At 32.7% G+C, this 21,286-nt stretch overlaps 3 protein-coding genes across 3 annotated transcripts; 1 reads left to right on the forward strand and 2 right to left on the reverse strand.

Annotated features, from left to right (window-relative positions):
* Positions 1 to 7,557: 7,557 nt before the first annotated feature.
* Positions 7,558 to 10,429, reverse strand: LOC133794256 (protein HEAT-STRESS-ASSOCIATED 32). Its single transcript, XM_062231462.1, has 5 exons — positions 10,115 to 10,429; positions 9,615 to 9,806; positions 9,311 to 9,521; positions 7,971 to 8,194; positions 7,558 to 7,875 (listed from the first exon to the last, which is right to left on the reverse strand). Exons 1-5 carry the CDS (start codon positions 10,235 to 10,237, stop codon positions 7,765 to 7,767), a joined length of 861 nt encoding a protein of 286 aa, XP_062087446.1. The 5' UTR covers positions 10,238 to 10,429; the 3' UTR covers positions 7,558 to 7,764.
* A 1,038-nt stretch (positions 10,430 to 11,467) lies between these two features.
* LOC133794906 (uncharacterized) lies at positions 11,468 to 13,401 on the forward strand. Its single transcript, XM_062232349.1, has 2 exons — positions 11,468 to 13,294; positions 13,375 to 13,401. The coding sequence occupies exons 1-2, from the start codon at positions 11,468 to 11,470 to the stop codon at positions 13,399 to 13,401; spliced, it is 1,854 nt and encodes a 617-aa protein (XP_062088333.1).
* A 973-nt stretch (positions 13,402 to 14,374) lies between these two features.
* LOC133794257 (uncharacterized) lies at positions 14,375 to 19,837 on the reverse strand. Its single transcript, XM_062231463.1, has 8 exons — positions 19,172 to 19,837; positions 17,469 to 18,308; positions 16,745 to 17,377; positions 16,135 to 16,272; positions 15,748 to 16,037; positions 15,530 to 15,653; positions 14,918 to 15,444; positions 14,375 to 14,821 (listed from the first exon to the last, which is right to left on the reverse strand). The coding sequence occupies exons 1-8, from the start codon at positions 19,589 to 19,591 to the stop codon at positions 14,602 to 14,604; spliced, it is 3,192 nt and encodes a 1,063-aa protein (XP_062087447.1). The 5' UTR covers positions 19,592 to 19,837; the 3' UTR covers positions 14,375 to 14,601.
* Between the last annotated feature and the right edge of the window lie 1,449 nt (positions 19,838 to 21,286).

Here is a 21,286-nt window from a genome sequence, read left to right on the forward strand (position 1 = left end):
TTCCTTCACAAAAACGCACGTAGGCCGCGGCTCACCATAGCCATGTCGCGGCCCTTTACCAAAACCAGCAAGCACCAGCTTGCTTTTCCCTGTGTTTTCCCTCGGAACCAAACCTTCAAACAAGTTCCAAACCTCCTCCAAACACCCAATTTAACCCCTAAACAACATCTATACCAAACCCTCATCAAAACCCAAGTTAAACTTCAATCAAACTTCCATTAATTCCAACTAACCACCAAGAAATCACAAACTGAAATCTTAAACTAAAACAGAGTATAAACCAGAAACTTATGGCTGAACTCACCTCAAATTCGAGTTTGAACCTCCTTTAATGGCTGAACCAAGTCTGCAAACCCAGCCCCTTGATTTCCTAGCTTGAAACCTCACTTTGAGCTCAAAAACTCCAAAGGAGAAATGGTGGAGAATGATGCACGGGAAGGAGAAGGAAAAACCCTGTTTTGTTCTGTTTTTTTCTACAGCCATATAAAGGTCATATAAATCCAAACCCAAATGACTAAAATGCCCCTAAGTCATTAAAAGTTTCTAAAACCTTCCCGAGGACAAAATTGGTACTTTCCACCTATCCCGTTAATCATAATTAACGCTTCCCAATTCCCGCTAATCTCAAAATTCTCAAACTCCAATAATTCATATCCCGTTACCCTATAATTCCCGGTAACGCTCTAATCATTAAAACACCCCGAGACTCACCCCGAGCCCCAAGCTCAAACTTGTTATGACCAAACCGACAAATCATATTTAAAGATCGTCTCATGCCGAGATACTCAAACCAATCCACATTATAATGTGGCCTCACAATGTGGACCCATGCATTTAACATCATATTATAATATAATTCTCATAAACATGCATAAACACATTTAATGGCATAATCAAACAGTTATGGCCCTCCCGACCTACTAATCCAGCCATTAAAACATATTAGGGATTCTGGGGCATTACAATGATCCTGAACCAGCTCCTGCTACATCAATTCCTGAACCAGATTTTGAGCCACAACCAGTTTTAGCAACTGCCTTACAGCCCACACATTCAATGGTCACTCGTGGTAAAGCTGGTATCTTCAAACCTAAAACTTATCTCAGTGCTTCCAGGGCCTCATCAAATTTTGTTGAACCTGAATCTGTTGAGCAAGCTCTTCAACATCCAGGTTGGAAAGGCGCAATGGATACTGAGGTAATTGCTCTAAAGAAAAATTGTACTTGGTCTCTAGTTCCTCCTGCTGCCAATCAAAATTTAATTGGTAACAAGTGGATTTTTAGAATTAAATTGAGAGCAGATGGCCCCATTGAAAGATTGAAAGCAAGGCTAGTTGTAAAAGGGTTTCATCAGAGACCAGGAATTGATTATGGTGAGACTTTCAGTCCTGTAATTAAAGCCTCAACTGTGAGAATTGTTCTTACCATAGCTGTATCAAGAGGATGGGACATAAGACAACTGGATATTAATAATGCTTTTTTAAATGGCACTTTGGAAGAGGAAGTTTACATGGTACAACTGTTGGGTTTTATGCCCTTGTAAAACCATGTCAGACATGTAGCACGATTTCATATTATCAATAAAAGTAGTAGAAATCATTTAGTTTGAAAGCCGTGTTGCTTACTTGTTTTATTACATGATTATTGAAATAATACAAATATTTATAAAATCCCGAACATATGGATAGTTACAATTATAGTGACTAGGTCACAGTGGATTATAGTTGTAATTATATGTTTAAAAGAACGAGTCCTAAGATTAGATCAGTGCATTGGATTTTCACTGATTAGGCAATCTACGATATGATCTACTTACATATTCAGGGTGTGATGTCTTGTCCAAGGCATCGACCAAGTAGATAAGATCGGATGTATTTAGTTACATCGGACTAGGACCGATATTGATTATTGATTAATAAATAAGTATCGTTGTTATCAAATCTAATCAATGTCACAACGTTGACCATATATTAAGTCGATCTTAATTCTGAGTGATAATATTCTGCTAATTATATTATTTAAATCTTTTGACTTGTTCGTTACCAGCTTACCCTACGGTCTAGCCCATACTTACATCTTGGAGATTTATTAGTGTAATTGAGTGGGAGTATTATTCATAGATACGAAATCTATAACTTCTGTATGAGAAGTGAAAAGATGATTTCCTTAATTGCTTTGTTCAAAAGGTTAAATGATTGAGATCTCATTTCTGTGATTAAGTTCACAGAAATATCATTTATAAGGAACTTAGTGGGAGTTAAGGATAAAATACTGATGAGGGGTAAAACGGTAATTTGCACCCAGCTCATTAGTAAGTCATCGATAGAGGATTGACTGATTGTAATGGTTATAACAATGGATAACGCATTTATGGTTTTGAAAATACGTTCTATGAATTCAAGAGTTCAATTCTGAGTTTATAGTGGAGTCACGATGAATTAATAAGGTAGTGAAATTATTCGTAAATAAATTCACGGTAACTTGTTGGAGCTTGATTTCATGGATCCATGGTCCCCACATCACCTTTGAGTAAATCATCTAGAATGTCTCAATTAATTGATTTAATTATCAATTAGGATTTTTAAAGTTGACTAGGTCAATTTTGGAAAATTTACAGAGATATGAAATTTAGAGAATAAAAGAGAATCTTTGGGTAAATTTATTAATATTGATAAATTGGTATCAATATAAATAAATAATATTAAATCAAATTTCAAATTATAATTAGTTAATTTGAATAAGGATTTAATTAATTAATTAAAAATAAATAAATAAAAGGTTTTGAATTTAGGCCTAGTTGGGATTTAAATTCAAAACAAAGAGATTGGACCCAAGTCCATTTATGGTAGCCCAAGGCTTTTATTTTTGTTTATTATTTTTAATTAATTTAAATTTAAATAAATCCCATTAAGTTGCTTATATAAGGAATATAATATCTAGGGTTTTCAAAAAATGTAAGTCAGTCTCAGTTGATTTGGGTAAGTGAAAACATAGACACTATAATCCTTTCTTAGCCACTCTCTCTTCTTCTTCTCTTCAAGATCTCTATCTCATGTGTTGAGAATCAGCCCACACTAGTTCTAGGTTGATCAAAGGCTTGGTGAGGAAGACTATGCTGCTGATCTTGTTCAATCTCTTGATAATACTCTGCTACAGAAAGGAATCAAGGGTTAGAGAGATTGAAGGATGGAGTTGTTCCAGTTCCGCTACGTATTCGTAAGTTTCTACATCATTGTGTTTATGTTAATTTACGAATCTAATGTGCATATGTATGTCATGTTATTCTATGTTTCTATTATGTGTTTGGAAAAATAATAGGAAGCATGCATCTAGATTTAAATTCCAAGTTCCTACAACAACCACAAGGTTTTGAGGAAAAAGGAAAAGAGAATTGGGTCTGCAAGTTAAACAAGTCTCTCTATGGTCTAAAACAAGCTCCTAGAGCTTGGTTTGACAAGCTTAAGAACACTCTCATTGACTGGAAATTCCAAAATTCCAAGGCTGATACTTCCTTGTTTTTCTACAAAACTGAGAAGGTAGTTATTCTAGTCCTTATCTATGTCGATGACATAGTTGTAACAAGCAGTGATTCAAAGTGGGTAACATAATTTATTTGCAAACTTAACAAACTGTTTACATTGAAGGATCTCGGGCATCTGCATTATTTCTTGGGAATTGAAGTATTCAGAGATGTCATAGGTCTCTACTTGACACAAACAAGATATATTGAGGATATATTAAAGAAAGTCAACATGGAAAACCTCAAGCCGTGTCCCACACCCATCACTGCAGGCAAACCACTATCTATCAGTGATGGTGAACCAATGCAGGATCCCTCAGTTTACAGAAGTGTTATTGGATCTCTTCAATACCTATGCCATACAAGACCAGCCATAGCTTACTCAGTAAATAAGCTAAGTCAATTTTTTCAAAGTCCAACATTTGTCCATTGGAGTGCTGTGAAGAGAGTATTGAGGTATCTAAAGGGAACAAAAACTCTGAGATTACATATCAGCTGCAGCAACAAATTGAGCGTGACTGGTTTTTCCGATGCTGATTGGGCTTCTTGTCCTGATGATAGGCGATCAGTTGCTGGCTACTGTGTCTATTTGGGTGAGACATTGGTAGCCTGGTCATCTAAGAAGCAGGTTGTTGTATCTAGATCAAGCACATAATCTGAATACAGGGCATTGGCCCATGTTGCAGCTGAAATCTCTTGGATAGAATCACTGCTTAAAGAACTTAAGTTCCCTCTTTTACTGCCTTCTATCACATGGTGTGACAATATAAGTGTCAATGCTGTAGCATCCAACCCGGTGTTCCATGCTAGAACGAAACATATTGAAATTGATGTTCATTATGTGCAAGACAAGGTCTTACAAAAACAACTGGAGGTGAGATACATCCCTTCGCATGATCAGGTGGCTGATCTGTTCACCAAAGGACTGGCAAATTCAAGGTTCTCTTTTCTTGTGGACAAACTCGAAGTGAGACCCTCACCCTTTCGTTTGAGGGGAGGTGTTGAGAAATAGAGATTTCCCATTCTGTTGCAGGTCCATGGCAATGAGTAACACATGGCTGCATATGATTGTTTTGTTTATAATTGGACATGTGTCATAGGTGTAATTGTGGTCCAACCTTTAGGGTGTAATCATTAGCAAATTTCCAATTCTGTTAGAATATTCTTTTCTGTAATCATCCTTGGGATTTGGTCTGTAATAGAGCCGTTGCTCATCTCTGTTTTGTAACAAACTTCTCACATCTATAAAAGCAAGTCTCTAGCTCACCATTGAATTGAGCTGAGAAATATTTTATACACGAAATCCTCTTAAATTAATCTGAAAGGACAATAGATGGGGAAGACTATGTATAACTGAGGACGAAATAAAATAATGCCACAAGAAATAGAAATAGTAAAACGATAAGTATAAGCATATATATATATATATATATAGGAGAAATAAAGGGTAAATAGGAAATTTTAAGCTGAATTGGCCTTTGTAAAATTTTGTTCCTTAATTTTTTTTTCATAGCAAAAATTCTTCTTAAATTGTAACAACTAATGTAAATGTGACATTTTAGTTACGTTTTGTTTATTTTTTTAACAATACAGACATATAAGTACATAAATAATGATATAATGATATTTTGAAAATATGCCTATGCATTCTCTTACTATATCCATGCATATGACATATAACCAGATGGCAAACTGCCTTAAAATAAATGAACGAAATGTAACTAAAGAGACATGTTTGCAATGATTGTCATAATTTAAGGGCGTTAGCGGCAAATTTTATAAAGGTTATAGTTCAAGGAAGAAAAATATTATTTGTCCTAATATAAAATAGAATCAAGAGTTTTTTTTTTCAAAAAAAAAAAAAACCACATAAAGTAATTGAAACCAAAAAATACTTATGGCCTCAACCTCGTTGATAAAAAAGCTTTCCATCTCTATTTAGTTAGATGATAAATTTTTTATCTTAATTGGCATGCACCTTTCCTGTGAACTTGAAACGGTCATACACTTAAAATAAAATAGGGGAAATCTGGGACTTTATTGGTATTGTTTTTTATTTTATGTTTTCAAAATTGTGTTCTTAGAAATGAGTACAGAAAATAAATTTTATAGTTTTCAAAAAGCAATAGGTGTTTGGTTAATGTTTTCTAAAAATAATTTTTTAGTTTTATTTTTTTAAAAAACCTTTAATAAAAAAATAATAAATATATTTACAAGAGAATTTTTTTAAGAGTATGTAATAAATAATGAGATAAAGTAATGTGAAAGAAAAAATGATGAAAAATAAGGAGAGAGAAAGTAAGTTCAGAAATTTTGAGGAAGAAAAATTGAGAAGAGAGAAATTGCTGTAAAAAAAAATGAGAGATAAAATGGCCAGATAGAAAAAATGAGGAGAAAGAAAATAAGGATATAGAAAGTGATGAGATAGAAAATAATGAAATAATAACTGATAAAAAAGAAAGTGATGTTGGAGAAAGTAAGGATAGATAAATTAATGTGAGATAATAATAATTATTAAAAAGCTTACATAAAAAAAATTGACAAAAGAAAATTTAATAACAACTAAAAACAAATTTTTTGTTCTCAAAAATTTTCTATTTTTTTGTAATTTTGTTTTTAAAAATTGATTAACCAATACCAAACACCCCATGAAATTTCAAGTTTTAAAAACAAAAAACTTAAGGAGCAAAACATCCTCCTAATTTCCATATGTATCTTCTTGTTTAGGCAAATAGTTTAGGGTATGATTGGTATTAGATTCAAATAAGATTTTATATTTTTAAAATTTAAAAACTGTGAAACTTATATACAAAACTTGATTGGTTCATCATTTTTTAAAATTCATTCCAAAAACAAACTCCAACTTATTGAAGGATTTAGAAAACAAGATTTTTATGTTCAGCCTATTTCTACTTTCTTTTTCTTTTTTCTTACTACTTTTTCTCTTTCCTACCTGTACTCCTTCACATTTATTTTCTTTTCTTTTTTCTCCTTTTTCCCACTGTAATGTTAGGCAAATTTTTTTTTCAGGGTATAGACTTTTATTTAAGATTTCTAGTCATTTCTATAACTATATATTTACTAAAATAATTAATCATATAACTTTATTCTAATTTATAATATATTTGTTAAAGAAATTCATTGAAGAAAAAAATAGTTTATCAAATAAAGATTACAACAAAAAAATAATTACTATTAATAAATAATAAAAATAATATTATTACACTTCAATTATTATACTAAAAGTATAAAAAAATATAATCAAGCAAATTAAAATAGTTTTCGTATTAATTACATATTTAGTTTTATATTTAAAAAATTTCTATTAATCACATATTCATTTTTTTTTAAAACTCATTTAGCAAATAGTATAGCCAATCACATTTTTAAAAGTATGTTTTCAGACAATAAATTTAAATTTTCATTTCAGAATCATACTTTTAAAAACACAATTTTCAAATTGCGAACCAATCAAGCCCTTAGCATGTCAGAACCAATCTAAAAAATATAACTTTAATTTATAAAAAAAATTCAAAGTTAACGAGGATGCAATATTGTTATGAATTTAATTAATACACTATTATTAAATTTACCAATCACGTATTCAATTTCTGTTATATTTTCAAATTTAATACCAATCACAGATTCAGTTTTTTAAAACTCAAAAACAGTTTACTGACATTGAACCAATCACATTTTCATAAATATATTTTTAGTCACTAAATTCAGATTTTCATTTCAGAATCCCACTTTTCAAAAATACAGTTTTCGAATTGCAAACCAATCACACCCTCAAATTTTCTTCTTATTGGGGCAGCCACCAACATACTATGTATAAGTTATCACTTATCACCACATTTGGTCATAGGAAAGAAGTTATCACCTATCACCACCTTTGGTCAAAATTTCCAATTTGGAGAGTAAATAAATTAATACTAATTATTTAAAGATTATATTCCCTTTAATTTAAACGTTTTAAAATTATTTAGAATGACACAACTTACCTACTAAACATTCGAATTTGGAATTCTGAGCATCTTAAGTCCTTGTAGAGATATTATTTATTCTGAAAAATAACCTTCCATACAAATTTATCAAAATGACCAAGGGAACTTGCATGAGTTTGGTACATTTCAACACAAAGTTTAACAACAAAACCAACCAGATCACAGATTACATATATATAAAAAAAATGTACACACCATTTTCCATGTTCGTTTTGTTGGAACAAAAGTTACAGGAAGTTCAGAAGAGAAAATATGACGAACCAAGGACGGAGGAGTGATTCTTTCCCAAGTTGCGTCCCCGGAGGCACTCCAAATCCATCACATCAGAGTGGTTTACAAAGAGATTCACCTACACAAACGGGTGAAGAACAGGTAGTTTAAGACATGAAAGTGAATATTTCTAATGAAAAAACAATACAGAAAGAATGAGTGTGAGCAGCATACCCTCGGACCATACTGTTTGACGAACCATTCAGAGGTTCTGGGATTTGAAGCTTCAAACATGGTCCTCTCTAGTCCAAGGCGACCAATGATCTTTGCAATTATGTCTGCTCGTACAGTATCGACATGTTTACATACATCATCTGCATCAATCATTATCATGTCCGCGCCTGCTTCTAAGCATCTCTCAGCTCTTCTGATCAAGAGATCAACATCTTCCACAAATTCTGTGGCAAACATAGACAAAGGTGATAACCTAGTTATAACTTTGCTTTTTTAGTGGCTAAGAGTTTGCAATTGTTCTCATGATCTATTTACAATCTCAGAGATAGATGGTTCCCATCCCAATTATAAATCTCTACTAGGAATATGTCTCATTCCCTAGTAATTATCAACCCTGTATTTTCACGGAGCATAACCTATAAAAGCTCAGGCAATTTCAGAAACAAACTATAAAAAAAGGGTAACTTTAAAAACAACAGTTTTAGAAGATCTTAAAGTACTTCAAAGACATAACTATAAAAAAAATCAAAGTGGTAAGAAATTCCTATTTAAATTCGTTATTGAAAAATCAGGAGGAATCCATCTGCCATGGAGAGGTAATCAGCATGAACATATAGGTGCTTTAATGACATTCAAACAGAAAAAAAATTCTTATTCATAAAATGTAACAATCATTACTAAGAAAATCTTACTGTCAGAATGTTGGGTCTATTTTGGAAGCCAAATAGTGAAATGAAACAATCTAATATAAACCGCTTAAATTTGAGGCAGGAATGTAAGTAGGTCTTTAAGCACACTATGGTTCTCTGTTTTACGCAATTGCAATGATGATGAAAGAAGTTTTTTGTCATTCTGACATACAATGCAGTATAAATTGTTGAAACCTTTTTAGATCTCAACTGCTGATAAAAGTGTCACTACTACTGCCCATTTGCTACCCTTTGGAACCAGTAGCTTGCTCAATTCTTTCCAAAAAGGGCTAGCAACAGAGGATGTAGAAAAAGGGATTTATGGTATTTTACATAAAGGAGCTTAGTTGAGTTACTAATTTAAAATGGCTACCAAAACTAGGCATCGTGCACCTAAAATCCCCTTCCCCACCAAAAGCATATGGCTAGAATGTAGGTTATTACATCAAATGTAAATCCTGCCTCGCCTATATTAGCTCACAATTCATCTGCATACTAGAGTCCAGGGAAATCAAAGATTCTAATTCGACAAGAATAAAGCATGAAATCTTCTTTCTCTTTAAGGAGCACATAATGCAGTTAAATGAAGAGAGAAACAAAAGCCACCATGATAAATTCAAAAGACATTTTGATAAACTAGTGCAACATTACCAGAAGAGCGAGGGGTTGGAACAATGTAAGCTCCAAAAGCTCTGTCACCACCAACTGGAACATCAGACTTATTAAACATCACAGCAAACTGAGGCTTCACTTTCAAACCGCCACTCTTAATTAGCCGCACAAAACTCAAAAGGCTCTCTTCAGGGACATCAAGCGACCCTACATTCAGCTCAACTGTGTCAAAACCCATTTGCTTGCACTCCTGAAAAACACCACAAATTCCTAGTCATGAAAACAGAACTCAGCTGCGAACAGTTTGTAGCAATCCACACGATCATTCTTAACAAAGCCTCACCTCAAGATATATATTGAAAGCTGATGGACCTTTCCTAAGCAAATGTTCAGCCCAGTCACCGGTACTGACATATATGTCATGTTGATGGGCCATATCAATCACTTCTTTAACGAAAGACTTTGGCATTAAGCTATGGGAACCTCCAGTGAACTTCAAACCATCCACAAACTGTCCCATGGACTCAAAAATATCCTGAAAGACCAATCATTTTCATTCACAGCAACAAGACTTAATAATCCCCACATATCATTATTCACCAGTACTAATTACTTCCCCACCACCCAATGACATTGATTTCCGGAATCCAAGCTTAAAATTGTTGGCCATTTTCATTTCATCAAATAGTCTAATAATTCAAAAATCACAAATCAGCACTGTTCAAGCTAGAATGCAGAATTGTGTAGCTTATCAGTCCAAATCATATTAGTGAACCAATTAACAACGAAGTAAACGACTCTAGAAGAGCAAAACTTAAGTTTGTTAAAGCAAGAACATTATACCTGAAGAAGGTTTTGGGAAAGAAGGGTATAATTGGGACCTTTCATCTCCGTGACTCCGAACCTCCGAGGCTTCTCGGGTCGGTCTTCATCCTCGTGAAAGTTCTTCCACCTGTAGGCCGACATTTTAGGTACCCAGGCAGGAATCGACCGGAGAAGAAGAAGAAGAAATGGAGTCTTCGTAAGTTAAATTCGATGGAAGAGTGGAGCTGCTTCAAGAAATTTTCATTGATCGATCATCATCTTCTCGTTTCACGAACACCACCTCCACCTGGTCTTGTTCAGTCTTTTCTTTTCTATTCTTTTTTAAATTTTTTTTTTTTTTTTCAATTTCCAGAAACTACTACATTTGTCTCGCTCTCTCTCGATTTAGTAATAAAACGACATTATGTTTTTTTGTTTTATTGGAAGAATGACGTGTCCGTATTGTCGTTTAAGAGTGCTATGATTTATTAACTGAAACGACATGGTATTCTTTGAGCAAGCGTTTTGTCGTTTAGCTGATAAAATTACTTGTCATTATTAATAAGCTTTTCTTCCTAAACATAGTTAATGAAAAAAATAAGGGAAAATTTTATATATACGGCATTTCACCAAAAGAATTCGAAAAATACGGTAATCCATACTTTTTACAATATTACGGTAAAAGTGAAGCCCACAATTCACGGAAGACCCAACCCAATACGGAAGACCCAACATTTCCCACCATTATATACCGAAGACCCAACCCAACCATCACAACTCGGCCAAAGTTTTTGTAACATGCTGTACTCAACATTTCCATGGATTTCAGCTAACAAAACCGAGAAAACTGGGAAAAAATGAGAAATTTTCTTCTGCAATCTACTGCAAATTTTTTGAATCGATGGGTCTACAAAACAAATTACACGATATCTGTTTTGTGGTAAGTTTCCTTGAATCGATGGGTCTTCTATTTTGTTCTTGGAACATAATTTATAGCTTTCGGAAATCATTAAGATAATTATAGCAAAAACATATATTTTAACACATATCTCCACAGAATCATAAACAAATTTTACCATAGAAACATTTGAAAATCCTGAAAACCTTTTATAAAAAAAAGAAACTGTTACAATATTATAAAGATGTTTCTTAGATTGTCTCATCTTTAAGTTATTTGCTCTTCCTTGTGCAGAATTTGGTCATTTAAAAACCAATAAAGGGACGAGTTTATATGCTAAATTCTCATTTTGTTGGGGGATGTGTTATTGAATAGCTTGTGCTGGATTGGGTAGTTTTTAACCCATAAGGTAGTTTATATCCTATTTTGTTTTATAATGAAAATATAAAATTTCTACATATCAATCTAATTTTTCTTTTTATTCATCTGCAGCCATGAATCCAATAACATCTTTGGTATATTATGATGGTCATTGGAATGAAAATAATGTGTATGAGGATTTCAAAATGCTGGGAGTGTTAATACCATTAGATTGCTCATTTACAACACTAATGAATATCTTGTCTACAGAGTTGTCTACCATTCTGTCAACAGAAAATGCAACAATTGAGTACCAGATTGCAGAAACATTGCCTCCATTGAAGATCAAAAGTGATAGCTCTATACAATTCTACTTGGAGTGCAAAAGAAATGACAAAACACTCACAAAATACCCTTTGATAGTTTCTGTAACAGAGAACAACCAAACAATTACCTGTGGAGCACTTCAAAAGATGAGTTCTACTGTTGCTTCAAGTAGTAATAATATAGAGAATGATATTTCGGACACATCGACATTCTCTATAGATGAACCTCAAGGACTACCAAATTTTATTCAGTTGGCAGATCAAATTACAGATTTGATTTTGGAGAAGGAACGACATGAATCAATTCCTGAACATATTGGAACAGAAACTACAATTATAACTCATGCAATTTCTAATGGAATAAGAGAAAAACAGGTATACAAAAACAAAGAGGTTCTTACAACAACAATTGGTCTCTATGCCATAAAAAACAATTTTCAGTTCAAGGTCCACAAATCTTGCAAAAAAGAATATCAGTTGAAGTGCCTTGATTCAGAATGTACGTGGTCATTTCGTGCTGCAAGATATGGAAAGACAGATATGTTCCAACTTAGGAAGTTCAATCGTGCCCACACATGTTCCTTGGACATTATTCTTGGAGATCACCGACAGGCTTCAAGTAGTATGGTTGGGAATGTTGTGAAGACCAAGTTCACAGATCCAAAAACAAATTATAGACCTAAAGATATAGCTAAAGACATGTTGGACAGATATGGAGTTTCCATGAGTTACCAAAAAGCATGGCGATCTAAGGAAAAAGCAGTTAATTATGTACATGGTTCAAGTCAAGATTCCTACCGAGACATTCCACGATATCTGCACATTTTGAAGCACAAAAATCCAGGTACTGTAACAGATTTGCAAATTGATAGTATAAACAGATTTAAATATCTTTATATGGCTATGGGACAATCAATTCTAGGTTGGAAACATTGCATTCCAGTAATTGTTGTTGATGGAACATTCCTAAAAGCTGCATTTGGCGGTACACTTCTCACAGCTTCAACACAAGATGCAAATAGACACATCTTCCCATTGGCTTTTGCTATAACAGATTCGGAAAACAATGATTCATGGGAGTGGTTCTTCAGAAAAATAAAAGAATGTTATGGAGAAAGAGAAGAGTTGTGTATAGTTTCAGATAGACACGAAAGCATAGAGAATGCTATAAAAAATGTCTTTCCAAATGTAACTCATGGAGTGTGCTCCTACCATCTTTTCTGCAACATAAAGACCAAGTTTAAAACAGACGCAGAGGCAACCAGTATTGCATTTCATGCTGCTGCAAAAGCTTATAACATGGAAGATTTTGAAAAATACATGAAGGACTTGGACAGTTTACATGAAGGAATCCGTCCTTTTCTGGCCAATGAGGTTAAATATGAAAAGTGGGCAAGAATCCACTCCAAAAGTCGTAGATATGCAGCTATGACTTCAAACATAGCTGAATCCATTAATGCAGCACTAAAAGAAATGAGAGAGCTTCCAGTAACAACATTACTCGAGTGCCTTAGAAACCTGATTCAAAAATGGAGCTACAACAACAAAAAAGAAGCAGAAGCAACATTTACAGAATTGCCAAAGAAACAAGAGGAATACTTAAGAAAGAACTTTGTCAAGTCATTAAGAATGACTGTAAGTACAACTATTTCCTTTATTTATAAATACCTCTGTATTAATATACTTCCTTGTTCATTATTATAATTTCATTGCAGGTAGAACCAGCTAGCACACTCATTTAAAGTGTACACAATGGTTTAACAACAAACATTGTTGACATTGCAAAGAAATCTTGCTCTTGTAACAAGTTTGATTTGGATGAATTACCTTGTGAACATGCCATGGCAGTCATTAGAAAGATGAACCTTCAGTATAAAAAATATTGCTCATATTATTTCACAAAACAAGCCATGTTGAACACCTATAATGCATCAATACATCCATTGGGAGATCCAAAAACATGGAGAGTTCCGCCTGATGTTGAGGAAATAGAAGTACTACCTCCAAAGGGAAACAGAAAAAGTGGAAGGCCAAGGAAAAAAAGGTTTGTCTCAGCAAGAGAAGGGTCTTATCAGCTTAAATGTGGAAGGTGTGGAGAGCTTGGGCACAACCGAAAAACCTGCACAAACCAGCCTCTATTGAGAACAAAAAAACAAAAAAGCACTCAAAGCTTATAGATTAAAAATACTTTTTATTTGAATTTTGAAACTTTGTATGTTTCAGTACGGTGATTGGAACATTACTTATCACTATTACTTGTGATAAAGAATTATGAAATTTTATTGAATATATGGAATATTATAAAAACTTAGGAAAAAATTTGCATCAATATATCAGAATTAATGTTCAGGGCGTTATCTGTAAATTTTTGTTACATATTTGATACAAATATATCTGAAATGAATATTAATGTAACATTTTGTTACATAATTGTTACAGATATGTTACTAGTTTCTCACAGACACTTCCAACATCAAATAAATGTGAAATAAGTTCTTTTATCAGCTTATGTTACAGTTTTGAAACAAAAATATTTGATTTTCATTTGTAAATTTCCAGTCCATTTAAAAGGATTAACTTCAAAAGTTTGAAACGATTTGATACATATTTGAAACTGAAGTTATCGTGACTATTAATAGACGTTAAGTAATGCTACGCAATTTTGCATGAACTTAGGTTACAAACTTTTAACAGATGTTACCTAAAACATGAAATATAAAAATAAAGTTGTGAACTCAAGTTACAAACTTGAGACACCTCTGTACAACATTCCTCATAAAAAAGGGCTAATATCAAAATTCAATGATATGCCACAGTATTCAAAATATTCAAACATGATACTTGCTTGAAAGTTTGCAAAACAAAGACACAAAAGTTATCTTGCCATAAGTATGTATCTTCTTTACAAGATAAAAGCCAAAATGTTAACTACTTTGATGCTCTCATACTTCCATTGCATTAACATTCAACATCTTCTTGCTCATTCTTCCTCTGAACTCCCCATCAGATAGATAGCCTTCATCTTTCTTTCTTTTAGCATGGACATATAGCTCGACTGCAATTTTGTTTCTCTGGAAACTAACATTCAGAGGATTGGGGATATTTTCAATAAGTCCATGCATAAGAAATTCAGCAAACTTTATGATAAAAATCCCACAATCGCTACAAAAAAAAAACAACAAAATCAGTAACACATAAATGCATATAAACAAAATAATGCAACCAAAAAATAACAATAACTAAAAAAAAACCACTTACTTGTTACTCTGTTGTGGAACCTCATCATCAAACACAATGTCCAACGGGTGACACATATCAATGCCCTTGAATGCTTGTGCATTTAGATCAATATCTTCCCTTGACTCATAAAAATTATTTAAAGAAAGAAACAAGGGCAACAAAGTAGAATATGCTTCAACAACTTTCAACACTTTCTTATCCATAACTCTATTCCTCATTGAGTTGTAGACTTTAAAAAATCTCTGCTTCACGTTGAACTCCCCAAGAATCCAATGATTACAGCCAACAACAGTCATATTAATAGGGAATAAAATGAAATCTACTAGCGACCAAGGGGTGTTACAAAGCATTTTATAACCACAAATATACTCAAAAATAACACTGTTATGCGATATAACAGATCGATCACAGTCACTTGACAGATACACATCATACAGAGAAGTGATAACTTGATCAAAAGAGTTATCTGTAGTAGTAACTCTAACATTTATCAACTCACAATACTTGGCTTTTTTTCTAAGGTAATAAAATGCCACATTAATATGCTGAAAAAACAAGAAGCAAACCATAATGAGAATAATGAAAACAGTAAAACTAAAACAACTTAATAATAATAAGGGAAAAAAATACCTCATTGTCCAAATCCCTCCCATCTTTAACTAAATCATAAAACCAAATTTTTCTCTCAATCTCAGTTACACAAAACTGAAATGGCTCCTTAATGATACTATTATTATCATCAAATTTCTTATACCTATAACAATTATAAACATTTAAAAGTGAATTATGGTGAAACAGAAACTGAAATACAAAATAAATAAAAAAACAATTAAAAAATAGAAGCATACTTATTATTTTTTCTCAGCCCCAGAGAAAACCACTTGTTAAAAGAGTCTTGGTCAATTTGATTAGGCAGATCAAAAAGATTGTCTCCAAAAGCATATCGTCCCACAACCTTCCTTTTAGACTTCACAACCTCCAAATGTTTCATATCCTTAGAAGAAGATGATCCAAATTGGTTAACAAAAGGAGATTGCAAAACTGTAGCAGGCTTTGGATTCCTTTTGCCAACAACAGGAGTAGACACAACTACTGGATTCATCAAAGAACCAGCAATGGGTGTTGCCATAATAACTTCCTAGAAACAAAAATAATATGAAAAACTCAATAATACAACTATTGGAACATATTGCAAAAAGAGAAAACAAAATACAATATCTGCCTTGTTTAGTTACCTTTTTCTTTGCCAAATCACCAACAGCTGCATGAACAACTTTATCAAAAATCTCCACATTCATGTTGTTAAAAATATGAGCCTCTTCTTCTAGATCTTTAACAACATCAGCTACATCATCATGAGGTTTGACAATATTCTATGGAAAAACAAAATTTTATAAATTAATACAGAAATACATGAATACATTACCTTAAAAAAATACAAATCATGAAACCAAAATAACCTGGTCATAGCTCTGGAAAAAAAAGTTGTATATATAATAAAAAATAATAATTGCCAAACAAAAAATTCCAAAATTCATAAGTTTACAAAAACATAACAGAGTTTATACATGCTCTGGAAAAGTCTTGTACAAAACTAACTAAGAAAAAAAAAGTTTACAAATTAATAACAAGAGGTTTACAAAACAAGAATTCTAAACTTTCTCTTCCACTTCTCATATTCCAATGGAAACAAAATCAGATTCCTATCAAAAAGGGAAAACAAAAATTAATAAAAGAAAATATTAATTATATATATTAACAGAAATATAAACATCTATAAAATATAAAATAAAAAATAACAAACCAACCAAGCAATAAAATTAATATTTAGATAAGAATACATACCATTGTTTCTTCAACATCATTCCCAGTAGTCTTCTCATTCTCATTTACTGTATCATTCTTATCATCTGCAATTACCATATCTCCAGCAGCATCTTCTTGCATTGCTTGAATGCATTCATCAAAAACTTGGGTAAAACTTTCATTCTCAAAAAACTTATCATTTTCCTTTGAAACACCACCACCACCAGAAGTATCACCAACATCAGCTCCCACAAAACCAACATCAACATGATCAATATCATCATTAATACCACATGATTTTGGCCTCAACTCACCTAACATTTCCATAACTGCCTTGTGTTTTAAATCTTGATCGTTTTTCAGATTAACCAACATCTCCATCAATGCCCTATGTCTAGATTCACTAGCAGACTTTAAAAATGCAATTTCCTTAGACATAATGTTACACTTCTTCTGACATTCATCCACAATAATTTTCATATCAGAAAAACCAAATGTCACACAAGGAACATATGATGAGGAAGGAGCCTCACTGGTTGGTTTCTTTGGAGGAGCAACAAAATCATCATCCTCAAAATCAGCAACATTCATATCCTTGTTGCACTGGAAAAAACCTTCAAGCTTGAAGGCATTGTTCTCTTCATCAGTGGGCAAAACTTTAACAATTTTGGTCTGCAAATAACAACACAGAAAAATCAGTTTACAATATTAAAAAAATCAAATAAATTCATATATAAAGAAAAGCAAAAAGAATAAAAATTACCTTATGTAATGAAAACACATTCCTCTCAAGCTCCTTATGAGATGGGATTGCAACAGATGACCAATTTATAATCCTAGGCAGACCACAACTAACCTTCTCACAATAAGTTCCCTCTAAACTAGGAATTGATTCGTAAATGAAAACTTGGAAAACAAATGGCAAACCATTCAACTTATAGGTTGGGTAAGAACCTTGCCGAGTAATAACAACTTCATTTTCCCTTAAAGCATCTCTCAAAGATGAGAGAGTCACATTAAAAATATCCTTTCCCCATGGAAAATGATTAAAACCACCACTATCACAAAGATACAAGTCAGTTTTTTCAATGTTCTTCTCTTTTTGCCAAGCATACAAAAAGTTAGTGATCAGGTAAAGTACAGCCATCCTAACAGCCTCATCATCATTATCAAAATTGGCAGCCTTAAACCTTTCTTCAACAATAATTCTTGAAATGCCCCTTGTATGGTCACCAAAAAATTTCGAATACAATCCAATAGGATTACTATTCTTAATTCCACCTCTATCAATATCACCAAACACATTTAACCCAGACAATAACCCAAATTCACCCAAAGAAAACCTAATCAGCTTTCCACAAACTTTAAACCACATTTCATTTAAGTTTGGTTGGTTAACTTCTCTCAACAAAACATGGTGAACCAATTTAGCTTGATTAGCATAAGATTTAAGGTTTAGAAAATGACCAAAGCAAGTCTTACTAAACAAAACCTTTTGAGAGTCAGTCAATTTTTCTGAGATCACATTGATCTTCTCAAAACCACAGTGAAAATTGACTCTTGCTCTATAATGATCCTCATGTTTGATAAAACATTCCATATGCTGCATAGAATAATAGACAACCAACAAAATTTTAAAACAAGACAAATCAAATGATTAGATGACAAGAAAAACACAAATTGATGAAATGAAATTAAAACAGATACAATCAAAACTTGAAAAAATGAAAACATATTTCAATAATATAAAACCTATTATCTTTAAATACAAAAACTAACAAATTGGAACTTGTAACATATGTTTACAGAAAAAGAAAAACATATTTACAACATCAGAAAGAACATTAACAACCTTGTAACACTTGGTTACAAAAACTAACAATAGGAACTTGTAACATATGTTTACAAAAAAAGAAAAACATATTTACAACATCAGAAAGAACATTAACAACCTTGTAACACTTGGTTACAAAACTAACAATATAGGACCTGTAACATATGTTTACAAAAAAACAAAAACATGGTTTCAGTAATACCATTAACAAACATGTAACATATAGGTACAAAAACCTAACAAAAATTAACAAAATTAAAAACATAAATCAGATCAGAGCATGAACAACATAGAAAACATATTTCAAGAATATAAAACCTAATATATAAAATACACAAACTACCAAATTAGAACCTGTAACATAAGTTTAAAGAAAAGAAAAACATATTTACAAACGTCGGAAAGAACATTAACAAACTTGTAACACTTCGTTACAAAACTACCAAATTATGACTTGTAACATATGTTTACAAAAATGGAAAACAAGGTTACAAACATCAGAAATACCATTAACAAACCTGTAACACTTTGATACAAAAAAATAACAATTGTTAACAGCAACAAGACAAATAGACCCATAAAAAACAGAAAAAAAAGAACAAAACGAATTTAAACGACACAAACATAAATACCTTCGGTTTATCCAGTAAACCAACATTCTTCTTCGCAATTTTTCTGTTAGCCTTGCACTTTACTCGACTAGAACCTTCAATAGATAGTTTCTTAGATTTCTTCGCACTGACTTTGCTCTTTGACAATGCAACATGTTTTCGCTTCAACTTTTTCCCAATTAAGTCAACACTCGCATGCATGTCGCCCTCCTTCAACTCATTTGAACCACCAACATCATCCTCGATCACATTAGGAAGGGGAGAATCCAATGAATACTTCAAAACAGCTTTCCCTTTAGACAAAGGAGAAAGATTACTCTTCAGAAGTTTCCCCTTCGTTTCGGAAGACTCTTGATCGTCGGAATGCTTCGAGGATGCTGGGCCAGAGAACGCAGCACCCGACCGAGCAGGAGATGCAGACCCCGCACGAGTGACAACCATTGTTTAACCAGTCAATGCCAAACGATTTTGAAAAAAAATGAAGAAACTCAGTTAGGTTTTCGGACTCGGCCAAAGAAAAAATGAGAAACGGAGAATGAAACAGATGAAAGAGAAAGAGAATACAAAAAAACTTCGGGGTTTGAAATTTGAAAAAAAGACTTTATAAAAAACCGTATATTTGAAATAAAAAACCGTATAAAAGTAGGCAACCGTATATTTCAAATTTTTTTGCTTTATACGGTGTATTATGTAATTTTCTCAAAAAATAATTGGACAAAATACAATTATTTTTCTTAAACATTTGCAATAGGTGCACATCTATAAACTTTGAATATTGTTATATGAGACCTTAAATCGGTGTCACGTGTATGTTTGAGCCTGAGATTGATGAGGCCCAAAAATATATAAAATGATACTTTTCTAAAATTTAGAGGCTTTTGGATCAATAATTGATATTTTTCAGAATAGAGAACTTTTTTGGGATGGGGTCTTAGGTTTGGGCCTAGCTTACCTATAGTCAGACCCTGCTCACATATTATATATTTGAGAAAATTACATTTTATCTGGGATTTTTAATAGAGTGTGCAAAAATATGGCTTTTTTTCAAAAAAAGTTAAAGAATTTTCACTTTTATAGGTTTATTTTCTCATATTTTTTTATAAAAGTTGGTTTATGCCATAGTTTTACTCTTAATCAAATTTGGAAAGGTGTGTTTGTAATTTGATTATTATTTTTTTAGGTTATTTTTGTTTATATTGTTTTTATATTACTAATTTTATATTATATTTTTCTTTGGTTGTTTTGCAAATTTTTTTTGTAATATGAATTGTTTTTTAAATTATTATTTATTCATTATAAACATGTTTTTTTTTAAGATTGTACGTTTTTATTTTACATCCTGGGTAGGGTAACTAGTTACTTGATTGATCTTAAAAAAAATCTTAGAGCTAGGTTAAATAACATGCACCAGGAGGGGTAACCAGTTATCCTGAGATGAGTAACTTTTGGCCATAAGAGGGGTAACCAGTTACCTAATAGGGGTGACGAGTTAGTCATATTAAATATGAAAATAAATATCAAATTTGAAGGAAAAAATGGAAGAACACTTCATTAAAAAAGGAAGAAGAAGTAACTATGATTTTAGTAACATAAGTGTTACACCTAGATTTCGAGCCTTGAGAATTGTGATCTTGAAAGCTGGATTCGTCAGGTGTGAGCTCGCAATGTCTAGAATACGTGTCCGCAACCTAGGCACCGAACCTACAAAGCAGGTTGCCTTGAATACGTGATCTCGAAAAATAGTTGCCTCGAAATCTTCACAAGCTCGAAAGATAGGCATCGGAGTACGTCTATTCTCGGGCGGCCTCAGATCAGGAGTTCCAAGCTTAACACAAGTATGAGCTCGAAACCACATGATCTCGGGGAAAATATTACAACTCGAAAAGTCACTAAGAGACTTGGGCTGGCACGACACTGATGATGTAGATTGCTGACTTCGAACATCTTAATGAGTCACTTGGAGAGACGCAGTCTACATTTATTGTTGTAACTTCCCTAAAATAAAGGGATATTTATTATTCAGTTATCCGCCCCCTGGTCTTCAGGGGACGTTTCCTTGTATATAGGAGTTACAAGCTTTTAAAGCCATTTAATTTATTGATGTAAATGATAACTTCCCAGAGATGTGTGGGATAG

Source organism: Humulus lupulus, chromosome 8 (genome assembly GCF_963169125.1).
Source record: "Humulus lupulus chromosome 8, drHumLupu1.1, whole genome shotgun sequence".
Taxonomy (NCBI): Eukaryota; Viridiplantae; Streptophyta; class Magnoliopsida; order Rosales; family Cannabaceae; genus Humulus; species Humulus lupulus.